This window comes from Planococcus citri, chromosome 5, assembly GCF_950023065.1.
Source record: "Planococcus citri chromosome 5, ihPlaCitr1.1, whole genome shotgun sequence".
Classification (NCBI taxonomy): domain Eukaryota; kingdom Metazoa; phylum Arthropoda; class Insecta; order Hemiptera; family Pseudococcidae; genus Planococcus; species Planococcus citri.
The window spans coordinates 17,461,594-17,474,037 of NC_088681.1; the positions used below are offsets into that span (position 1 = coordinate 17,461,594).

Sequence of the window (12,444 nt, forward strand, 5' to 3'; positions counted from 1 at the left end):
TGCAATGCAGATAAGCAATGCTCACAATCCATAAATTTCTCTAATTTATGGAGCACATAATTATCTGAAAAAAGCAGTACACCCATCATACTTTTCATGCTCATTCGAACAATTGAAACAGTACTAGGCCTAATCCACAAAAACGTTTTTGAAATATTCATAGAAAACTGCCACATTCATCCACCCACTTTCTGTCCCTCTGATACACCATCCATCAGGTAAAGTGTGTTTTATAACTGCTGGTAGCCTTTCATAAGCATAAATCACAAGAGACAGAGCGAATTCACCTGCAGCATTGGCGCAAATCGATATGGGTAAATTTTCCTTATCAGTATTCGAACTTATTTGGTACACTGAGAAAAATGTATAGTGTAAATTACAATAAATTTATAGTAAATGTGCTCCAGTTTTGGACTTATAGTCGAAATTACTATAACTGCAGTAAATGAAATACTATAATTATAATAAAAAATACTATAATATAGTAAATATTACCATACATATAGTATTTCATTTACTATAGTTATAGTAATTTCGACTATAATGCCAAGACTGGAGCACATTTACTACAAATTATGATAATTTATACTAAAAAAAATTTTCTCAGTGTAGGAACGTTCTCCTCTTTCAGCCAGTACCACCTTTCCATCATTATTCAGAAAAAACGCTGATTCGTCTGCATTACATACTCGATCAGGATGAGATAATACTTCGATGTTTTTCTCCAGCAGATTTTCTACTTTAAGAAACCAATTTTGAATCTTCGTTTCTGTCACCGCAGAACGAGCCACACTCAAATACTCCGCATGTTTTTTAGAAATATCCGGATGTCTCTTCATAAAAGATCTAAACCATTTTTCACCGTGTACTCCATTCACGAATGGTAGCTCATCTTTTTGGTAGTCATCGCACTGATTGATTAGCTGAGCCACACTGTGAACTAAAGTAGCTTTTGTCAAAGGGAACCCTTGTCGTGATTGATTTAAAACCCTCTCTGCAATCCGCTTTTCCTTTTCTACACCCGTGAAAATATACACAGGCATAGTTTAATTAATTAAGTAGCTCAGCTGTTGCTGATTATTAAAAATATTTGTATAGTGAACTCACCTAGCACCGGATCTGGCCCATTTTTTCCTTTAGCCTCCAGTTGAATTCCAGTCAATTTGCATGAAAGTGTTCCGCGAGGTATGTTGTAAAGTTTTGCAGCCTGTCCAACCTTCAGGACTCCGGATCTTACTTCGGAAATACATTTGCTTAGTTTATTCGGTAAATAATTAGCTTTTTTGGGAGCCTGTAATGATAAAAAATACGATGGTTGCAAACTGGGTACCCAAATTTTGATTCACTAAACCAGTTCGCAACCGGTGGTTGCAAACTGGAAAATCACGTTTTCTAGTAAGGTTTGCAACGTGATTAATTAAAAGCACAATATCAATAAAATAATTGATACCAAGCAGTTTAAACAGTAGCTCAAACAATCTACTTACCATCATAAAAAAATGTGCATCAATTTCTATAATTTTCTGGGAGTTAGAAAACCACTCTTATCACTATTTCTTTTAAGAAAACACCACAGATGTACAAATGCCTGGAAGGCACAACTTCAGTGACAAATATCAAATAAGAGAATCACAGATAAATTATGTAGGAATGGTTCATTGTGTAGAGAATCTCAAACTGTAGCATTAAAAAAAAGTGAATTCCAGTCGGAAAGTCTTATTTTTTAACTGTGAAGTGACTTTGGTTGCAAACTGGATGGTGGTTGCAAACAGTAGCTCACCCTACATAACACAATAATTTATAATGAATGAAGAATTCATAGAAGAATGAATAAAACTTACCCTGCCATGAATTGAACTTTTAATTTTTATACTTACTTGTACCATTGAATACAAAATTTAGCTGATACATTGCCTCTTTAGGTATGTGGATTATAATTTAAAGCACTTACCTTTCAAAAATAATTGATAAAATCCTATTTTTTTCAAAAACAAAATTTATCACTTTTACATTTTATTTTTTCATGGTTTTGTTTTTTTTTCAAAACTTGCATCATCATACTCTGAAAAATTCTCCAGACACTCCTCTATCAGAAGAAAAAAAAGTAGGATCCTACCTTCATTGTTGTGTTTTCTGTGACAACATTCAGCCGAAAAAACGTGAGGTGTCCATTTTTACCTCAGTGACTTTCACCCCAGTTGACGGTAAATACAAATTTAGTCATTTTCATAATAATTTTTAATTAGTAATTTGATTTAGAAAAATATGAAAAAAAAGTAATACCTAATAATAAAAAATGATAAATTGATGAATAATAATTAAGTAATTTTCGTAACAATTTTTGATTAGTAATTTTGATTGAACAAAAAATGAAAAAAAAAAAGAAATGATAAATTTAGTATTACTTCATAACTTCTCCTGAGATGAAAATTTTTCATAACAAAGTACCTATAGTGTAAAACATGACAAAATATTGAAACAATCAATGTAATACTTGATAAAGTATGTTATATACGAATTAATAATTAACCCATTGTTAATACACTATATATTTACATCATTCCAATATTTTACAATATTGATAAATACGCCTAACATAAGGGCGTCGATAATACGTCGATAACAATGTTACCAACTGTTGCTGGAAGGGAACTAATAACTAACTAAATAATAAGATACCACAAAGTACTAAAATTTCATAACTTGAACCAAGTAATTAAAAATACATATAATGCATTAGAAACTGACAAACCGAGCAAACAAGATTAGGTGCAGACAAACCGAAACATAAAAATAGATTATTCTATATGTACTTGTAATTATATCTGAATGTTCCAAGCATTCTACTTTCGGTAGAACCATCTCCTATCTTCTATGTGATATAAAATCTCTAAAACCGTTTCCGAATGGATTTTCTGCTCATCCTAGCAAGTCAATAACTATAGCTTCTTCAGTTTTTTCAATGAGATAGGATAATTTGGAAGATGGCTTATTCAACTTTTTACTGACATTTCTCGAATCAATTAACAATCAGGGTTGATTGACACGCAATGCAGATGACCAATGCTCGTAATCCATAAATTTCTATAATTTTAGGAGCACATAATTATCTGAAAAACGCAGTACCTATCATACTTTTCATGCTCATTCAACAATTGAAACAGTACTACGTAACACAATAATACATAATATAATGAATGAAGAATTCATAGAAGAATTAATAAAACTTACCCTGCCACAAATTGAACTTTTATACTTAAACTGTGAACAATTGGTGATTATGTTGTTTTTTGAGGTTTGGAAATCATCTGAGAATTTGAATCATAATTATCACCTTATCACTCCTCAAATTTGACTATAGCGCACTCAAACATCACACAGCTGGAGAAACTGGCATTACTCATGGAATTTGGGCAATATGCCCGTCAGTTGGATGTCTTGTTCAGCTGGTCCAGTGTCTATGTAGTGTATAGTCCAAACCCAAAACAACGCGATGAAAATTTGACCTTTTTCCTTCTCCTATTTATTGGATTCAATAATTTTAAAAATATGGATAGAAAATCTTTTTTTTTTTTAAATTGATCAATTGACTCAAAGTGAGATACTTTTACCTGTAAAATGTCATTGTGCCTGTCTACTCCCTTCTCCCAATTTTCTGAGAAAATATCAATGAAAATGATTTCATATCGTTGAAATGAGGAGCCAGTACAAACAAATATTGAATTATAAATAAAATACATAATATTACTAGAATAGTTGATTTTTTTTCTACGAACAAGTTTCTAAAAACTTGAAAAAAATCGACTTTTACGATTTGTTTTTATTGAGAATGAAAATGAAGCTGAAAAAAGTCTAAAAGTAATAGTGATGAGTTTAAAAATCTCCATAAAAGTTGGAAGTTACTCTAACCACCACACAATGAGACAAAAAATCAAAATCATCATTCAAAAACACATCAACTGCAAAATTTAAGGTGAAAAATTCTATTTTTTAAACTTCAGCCAAAGGTTTTTAAAATTGGATCTACGCAATTTAATAAAAAAGTAGTCATTTTGAATCTTTCGAGGTACATATCTTTGGGAATGTTCAGTTTTCGAAAATCGAATAAAAGGGCTCTAATGAAATTCAGTTACTTCAAATCTCTCCTGTGATCCATAAATCCAGTTCAAATCCGTAATTATTTCTTTCTAATCAGTTGTGACTAATTTTTCAATAAATAATGAAAAAAATTGTAGCTCTAAAAACATCAGTTGCTTGAAATCGTCTGGAATGGGTTCAACAGGTCAATAGTTGTGTTTGAACTAAATTTCAGATTTGAATGGTAAAAACTCGAATTTTGAATTTTTCATCGGCCATTTGAATTTTGAAACCCAATTTTGAGGCGAAATAAGATAGGCAACATGGGTATCGTTTTCATATGAATCGAACCTGCTGAACACGAATATGAAGTTAGATTGGCGGTTAGACTCTCCTAAGGGCCACAATGGCCACACTGGGGGAGAAAAGTTACCCAAAAATTGAGTTTTTTGTGAAAAATTCAATTTTTGGGCAACCCACCTCCTCAAATGTGGCCTTTAGCAGAGTTCAACTGTATTGCTACAAGAGACAGTCTCGTTCGTATCACCAGTATTGAGTTTTTCATTTCCACAGGATCAGGATATCGCACTCGGAAGACATTTTATGCAGGGAAGGGTACCTCATCACTTCTCTCTGTGTATGTACAGGGTGAAAATTCGAGGTCAGACGTGTTGTGGCATCGGTAAATAAATACGAAATGCTCCTTCGGCTTCATGAAATCGTTCATCCTTCAGTTTAAAAAGCGAATTGTGTATGTCGTGCTAAGTGTTTATTATTTATATACGAGCCAATCGATCCGGTCGGGTTTCTTCCCGTTATTTTTCATATGATTTTTTTTCTTTTTTTTTTTTTGTCGTTCAATACAACATACCAAAACACACGTTTTATATTGTACCTATTATAGATGAATCCTCGTTCATGATAAGTTAACGTGAGCCACCAAATGTTATTTACATAACACGATACGGAAACCGAAATAGAAAAGTATAAGGCGGTTATGTCGTCTTTACTTTTTATTAACAAATGGTTCAAGAAGAAGTGACCGATACAGCAGTATGCCGTGTTATGCGAGGATACAGCAATCGGACGCAACCTTACAATAAATTACACGCACAGGTAATGAAATTTTCAACGCTTGCCGAGTAATTGGCTTTCATTCGATTGTGAAATTTTTATCAAGCTCGCCTCTCAAACTGGCGCTGAAATTTTTCAAAATATATTCGTACTTTTCGCTTACACATTGCTGAAAAAAAAAACTGAGCACGCAGAATAGCTGCGTTTGCATTATACAGGTCCCTTACTTGCCGAAATGATCTAGGCATCTGTACAGTGGTGGACTGGCCTATGATATTGATTGGCCCAACAACGGGCCCATGTTAAAACCCAAAAATATAGTATTTTCACTCTCTCCAAATAATTGAATTTTTGCAAGATTTTGCCCTCGACTCGCTTGGGCCAGTTTTCTTATCTTTTATTTTATAAATGAAATTTCAAATTACCCAATATTTAAATTCTAAAATTGTGGACATAGAAAAAAAAATACAATTGTTTATCTCTGAAAATACGAAATTCTGAAAACTTTTGCCTTTGCTCCGTTTGGGCCCCTGTTTGAAAAAAAAAATTGAATTAAAAAAATAGCTTTTGCCCTCGCTCAGTGCTTGTACTCGGTCACTTTTTAAGTAACTAAGTTACTCAAGTTATTTTTTAAACAATTTCAAAAATTCAATTTTTCCATACATCTTGAAGAGCAAAAAAAAAATAATGATATCAGTCGTTTCTTGCCAAAAGGTGTCACTTTTTCGCAAAAAAATTCAAGAAGTGTCCCTTCTCCTTGCTAAAAATTAGGTATATAAAAACGCACTTTTTTGCCTAAAAAAATGCCAATGACTAAAAAATTTCACCCATTTTGAACGAAGATTGCGAAAAAGCAGCTACAATTTTTTTGACCAATAATTGCCAAAAATTTGTGCTTTTCCCTAAAAACAATCAGTCTTACTTTTTGCTAAAAATTGTCAAAATTCTAGATTTTTTGAGGTTTTATTTTTTTCCAAAAATCTTTTGAATTGCTGAAAATTTGAGCTTTTTTACAGTAGGAAATGCCTCGATTTTTTAACGTAAAATTGCCATAAGTTGCACAGTGAAAAATCTTACTATTACGACAAAAAATTGCGAAAAAAATGTATTTATTTTTTATTCTTGAAAATTGCTGATTCTTACTAAGGTAAAATTATCAATTTTTTTTGCTTCAAAATTATCTGAAAGGTTGGCTTATTTATTTGCCTGGAATTGCCAAAGTATCAATATCTTTTTGCCAATAATTCCCACAAAGTTCTTCTTTTTACTGAAAGTGTCAAAATCCTCCCTTTTATTAAAATCCTAACTTTTTTAACAAAAATTCTAGAACTAGTCGTTTTTCAAGAAATTTTGAATTTTTATTTCTTTCAAAAAGATTGTCCAAATGTCTCGCTTTTTTGCCATAAATTGTCCAAAAACCATTCCTCGTTTTGCTAGAAGTGTCAAAATCCTTCTTTTTGCCAAAAATTATGAAAAAATTCTCACTTTTCAGCAAAATTTTTAAAACTAGTCGTTTATTTTTTTAGTTTTTAATTTTTACTTCTTTTAAAAAGATTGTCCAAATGTCCTGCTTTTTTACCACAAACTGTCAAATAAAAATTCCATTTATTAAAATTTTCAGTTTCGTTTTTTTTTGTTTTTTTTTTCACAAGAATTGCCTTTTTTGTCAAAAATCTTTAATTTACTGCCAAAAGATAAGTCTCGATTTTTCATCAAAAAGTTTTGAAATACTCGTAGTTCAATTTTTCAAAATTAAATATTTGTACATTTCAATTCGTAATGTTCTGTTTTTTTGTGATTTTTTTCTGTATTAAAATGTTTTTCTCGCATTTTGTTAATTTTTTTGGCTATTCTCAATTATTTTTTGGTTATTTTTTCGAGATTTTTCGGTTGCATATTTCAGGAGGGAGGGGTTAAGTAAGTAGAGCCCTGCCCTTGCTTCACTCCAGTCTGTTTACTTTTCATTTTCAAAATTAAAATTCTTGAATACTCATCATTCAAATTTTGAGATTTCTTATCGACAGAAATTTGTACAAATTTTTTCAAACATTGTTTTGACCTCTCGAAATCCGAATTTTTGAAAGCTTCTGTCCTTGCTTATTTTTTCGAGATGTTTCGGTTACAAAATTATTTTTTTATGGGAGAATTAAGTAGAGCCCTGCCCTCGCTTCACTCTGGTCTGATTTACTTTTCATTTTCAAAATAAAAATGTTCAAAACACTCATCATTCAAATTCTGTTATTTTGGATCAAAAGAAATGGACAGATTTTTTCAAACATTGTTCTGACCTCTCAAAACTCGAATTTTTGAAAGCTTTTGGCCTTGCTTCACTCGGCCCATAATTCTAAGGTACTTCTAAACTAGAAAAAAATCCCAGTTTTAAACTTTCGTAAATTCAAAAATTGTAATTTTTATTTAATGTGAGTATAGGGTTGTATCAATAGGCAAAATTGTCATTCCATCTTTCATTTGTATTTCATCTTGAAAATTCGTCATTTTATTCGCCAAAATTAGTATTTTTTTCTCATACCATTCGGCAAATTTTCAGTTAACACCCCCCCCCCCCCCAAAAAAAAAATTGATCCCGTTTTTCTCGTGTTATCTTATTTTTGCAAAAGTGAATAAAAAATTGAAAAAAAAATTGTACAACTCACATCCAACTTTCACTCATTTGAACCTGAGAACGAAACAGTAAGAGTAAGATTCTGTAGGGGAATGGGAGGGATGAAATTTTAAAGGCCCCATTCGGTGCATCCACCAAGACCCAGTCCACCCCTCCGCCTGTGCCCACGGTATCTACTTTCAAACGTGCAGATTTCCAGCCCAAAATAAACATTAAACAACAGGGTAATTATTACTCACCCACCTTTACCTACCGACTGATACAGCGTCAAGTATTCGATTTCTTTGAACAAGTTCAACTTTTTAACGACCTACTTACATGCAAACGAGCTTTACCCTTTTATAGTAGGTACATAACTGGGTAGTAGTCTTTGATATAAAAAGCTACCAGCAGTCAATTCTTCCGACATCCTGCTTTAAAATTACACCGAGTAGTACTTGTTTTGTGCCGCAGTGAACTAGATATAAATCAAAAGCCAAATTATCGCGTAAGGTTTAGTAAACCACCGCCGCTGCACTGTCTTCGACTCTGGCTCAATATAGGCAGTTTTTTTTCGAACATGTTTCGCCTCTCAGTTGACACTGCAACTGCCGCCTTTATGCTCATAGTTCGTTAAATGCCACTGCAATGCACTTTTTTTTGTACGAATATTGTGTTATGTTTGTTTAGGTATGTAATTAGTAGGTAATTATAGGTATCTCTTTTACACGACATGTTTCTTTTCACAACACACTTTATACTATGAATTTTACGATGCATCGCACGTATCTTTTCACTGCTTACTGTATCGTAGGTATCGTTAGGTTAGGTATATTGTTCTATGATTTCTCAAACTGTCATTTTTATACATAAATTATTTTGTACTTGGATAATTTCGAAAAAGTTCTACAATAGGTAGAATTTGACCATGAATTCGCAGCATTTTGGCTACCCCTCGTCCCATGTGCTCAGATTATTAAAATGTAGATATGGAAGTAAGTAATTCTAATGTATGTAGAAATGTGTGAATAGGCTACAAAATGGGAATGAGTAATGATCTCAGAAACAGTCCGAAAAGATTGTAAATTAGTAGTAGGTGGGGCACTTTTGGGCCCCCAAGAGTGGGAATTCCCAAAGTGGTCCGCTCGTTGATGTATTTATTATTTTTTTTTTAAAAACACATATTTTTTTTATTTATACTTAAAATCTTGGAAAAACATGGAACAATCCAATTCGAAAACGTTGATCTAAAAATAATAAAAAAAAACAAAAATGATAAAAATAGTGGAAAAAAATAAACATTGGAACAACCCATTTTCTAAATCAAACACGTTGATTAAAAAAAAAAAAAAAAAGAGGCATGAAACTCGTATTATCAATACACAGTCTGTGCTGTGTTTGTCTGCGTTTAAGTAAATCGAGGGTGTCACGTAAAAATAGAAAGGAGGACGCTTGAGGGGTATTTACGAAGTCTCTGTAAGAAGAAGAACTAATCAACGATGACAATTATTAGTACCAATAAGTAAAATAAAATGATAAATTTTTAAATAAAATTATTTACCTTTCAGGTGGAAGTGCCTTGAATTGAGCTATATGTTTACGCTTCTGTAGTAATTTACGAAAGATTTTCGCTTTTGTATTCAAATTATTCTACTTGATTGTCTTGTAACAGAGTTTCCAATTCAAGATGATCGATTCGAAAAGATACGAAAAAAGAGGGATTTTTCGTCAAGAAATTTACGTTGTATTTAATTTACATACAAACATTATGACGCGCTTTCTACTGCCAAGGAACTCTCATAGAGTCGATTTATCGCCGCAATCTTCGTTTTAAAAATATTCGAGTTGAGAGTTATTCGTCTTATTTCTCTTTTTGAAAGTATAATTACGTAAACAAACATGACGAGTTAAAATTCCTCGAAATAGAACACGAATTCGTTCATTACAAGTAGGATGTTGAAGATCGTTAAATTAATTTGAGTAGGCTGTAATTCTAGAAAATTTAAAAATTCATAATATAAGAATAAATTTTCAACTTAGAGACAGGAAAACCTAGAACTAGGTTATACATGTAATATTTTAATTTCTTGTGAATTTTCATTGAGGGAAGGGGAGGTTTTTCAGCAGGTACGTTTTTTTTTTTTTCAATTAGCAGAATTATTTTAAATTCTTACGATTATGTGGGCAGCTGTAATAATCTGGCAATCAGGTAGGTATAAACACTCTAAATAAAAAAATAAAAAAAAATAAAAAGTAGAAAAATAAGAGATGTTTAATCCAAATTTAGGATGAGGCTTATTGCTCACTATAAAAGGGGATTTATGGGTCTGATTCAGTGTTGCAGTTTTGGCATATTTATGCTAAATTTAGCATAAATAAAGTTCATTTAGCATTGAGATTTTCCATGATTTTCAAATCTAGCATCTAGCATAGTGGTTAGCATAATTCCTTTTCATCAATTTTTATCCTAAATGACGTAAAAGTTGGCAAAAAATAGCAAAAAATTGCACAATAACAGCTGATTTTTTAAGCATAGACTGGTACGGATTGAAAAATTTTTTAACATAATGAATCTAGCATAATTATTTTTGCTTTCTGGCATAATTTAGCATAAATTTTCCTTCAATCTAGCATTGAACAAAAATATCATCTAGCAACACTGGCCTGATTCACCAGCAAGATAATGTCTAATTCATATTAAGCTTATGAAAAAACTACTTAGAACAACCCATGTAAACAAAAAATCGAACGTTTCTTTCCAGTTTTCAACAAGAAATGCTACTTAATTGTACTGAAAGTTCTAATTAAAATACCAATCACCTTTCATTACTTTTGATGCAGCTCGGAATGGTTGTTCTTACTTCTGTGGCATCAATTATTAGGTACTCTTATACTTATTTGGGAATTTTTGAAACGCCTTGTGTAAATTTTTCCAAAATTGATTCTTGAGTTGGCCAGCACACAAAATTTTTCAGTACATGTTTCATGTATGTAGATGTACCTACCTAGCTAGCACTAAAATCATGATATAGAAATATCGAGAAGCTGTCTTTCTATCAATACCGAAGATGGCACCTTTAAAATAAATGCGACATTGTTAACAAAGACTACGAAAAAACATTAATGCCGATGCAATCACATCTGAAACATAACAAATGACCATAAATACTTACCTGCACTCCTGCAGCCTCAAAGGACAACCCTAGTTTTGGGAACACAATTTATGTAAGGACACGTTCAGTTATAGGATGACAATATCGATGCTCAGGTGCAACATTCCATCAGTAGATGCAAAAATACTCCGCTGCTTAACAAATGCTATCTAATAATCAAATTTATTTATTTCTAGTTGAAGATGTTAGTTTGGTGTTATCTGTGAAAAAGAAAGTGACATAGGTAGGCGGTTTGTTGAAAAATAAAAATTACTTACTCAATAGTGCACAAAATAAAAATGAAAATAGCTCAAACTTTAATACAGTAAAAATTGAGGTGGGGGCAGAGGCACCTGAGGGGTGTGGATGAGGATAGCATAAAATTTGACTTCATATTCGTGTTCGGGGTGTTTGATTCATATGAGAACGACACCAATATTATTATATAGCTCAATTTTTAGTATAATAGTAAAAATTGAGGTGGGGGCAGAGGTACTGGAGGGGTGTGGTTGAGGGTAGCATTAAATTGGACGTCATATTCGTGTTCGGGGGGTTCGATTCATATGGAAACGACACCTCGTTTACCAAAAACAATCATTTACACCAGAATTCATTTTTACCCCCTCTGTTAGTTTTTTCAATTTTTAACCACGACCCACCAAAAAATTTTTTTTGAAAAAATATATGTTTTTTGGGGGTCGAAAACACATTTAAAAATCCTGTTCCCATTTTTGTGCAGAATCATGATCATTGCTAAATCGGGCAAACAAAGCTAAAAAACGTCATTTTGGGGGGCAAATATGGGGGGAGGGGGGTGAAAATTTTTGTGGGGATACCTCCTATGGATGTTTACAACTTATCAGAAAATTGAAGAAATCGGTTCACATGGGGCTGAGAAAAAAATTTCTATTGAAATTTCCTTTAGGGGGGGGTTCTCAAAAACGGGGGGGGTCTGGGGGTCTGAAACTTTCGTGACGGAAGGTGCTCAAGGGTACCCACCTTCCATGCAAATATCAACCCAGAAGCTCTCGGGGGCAAATTCACCATACTTATCCACCTATACTTAGCCTTTGTTCAAAATGCAGTCTATATAATGATGCAAAACCACTTTGAATAATTGTTAAAACATATTGATTTCAAATGATAAATTTCAATTTTGAGGTGAGCCTTTTTTATTTTCAATTAATTTTCATCCTGGACAATGCTGGTATGTCGCTCTTCCGCATGTTTTAAAAGTACTGTGGATCCACCGGCACATCAACAGTACCAGTTGAATTATTGCAGATTAGCTATGAGATGATACGAAATATTCGATTTCACCAAATTGAAATTTTGTAAGCATTCAGATTCTGTGTTTTGAGGATTCAATTCAATTTGGTATTCAAAATTCACATTTAATTGCACATCTTTGGAACTGGAGGAAACAGTCGCTTCCCCGCAGAGATGATAACATTTTGTTAGATTTTTTGGAAAGATGAAAACCAAAATATTACTTACTTTAGGCGATAGTAGCAGTTTTATCTTAGATCCAAATTCTAC

General features: G+C 32.5%; 1 protein-coding gene across 9 annotated transcripts in view; it reads left to right on the forward strand.

Annotated features, from left to right (window-relative positions):
• The window catches only part of LOC135848637 (voltage-dependent L-type calcium channel subunit beta-2-like), a 65,472-nt gene that overhangs the window by 15,779 nt on the left and 37,249 nt on the right, over positions 1 to 12,444 (forward strand). For 8 of the 9 annotated variants that reach the window (XR_010559400.1, XR_010559401.1, XM_065368583.1 and 5 more), the window contains exon 2: positions 4,982 to 5,193. Coding sequence is in view for 7 of the 9 variants with exons in the window: in XM_065368583.1 (XP_065224655.1) it covers positions 5,101 to 5,193 (93 nt within the window). In the remaining 2 variants the exon portion in view is untranslated. Of the gene's footprint in view, positions 1 to 4,805; positions 4,829 to 4,981; positions 5,194 to 12,444 lie in introns of those variants that run through there. The other variant, XM_065368584.1, reaches the window with a different exon arrangement.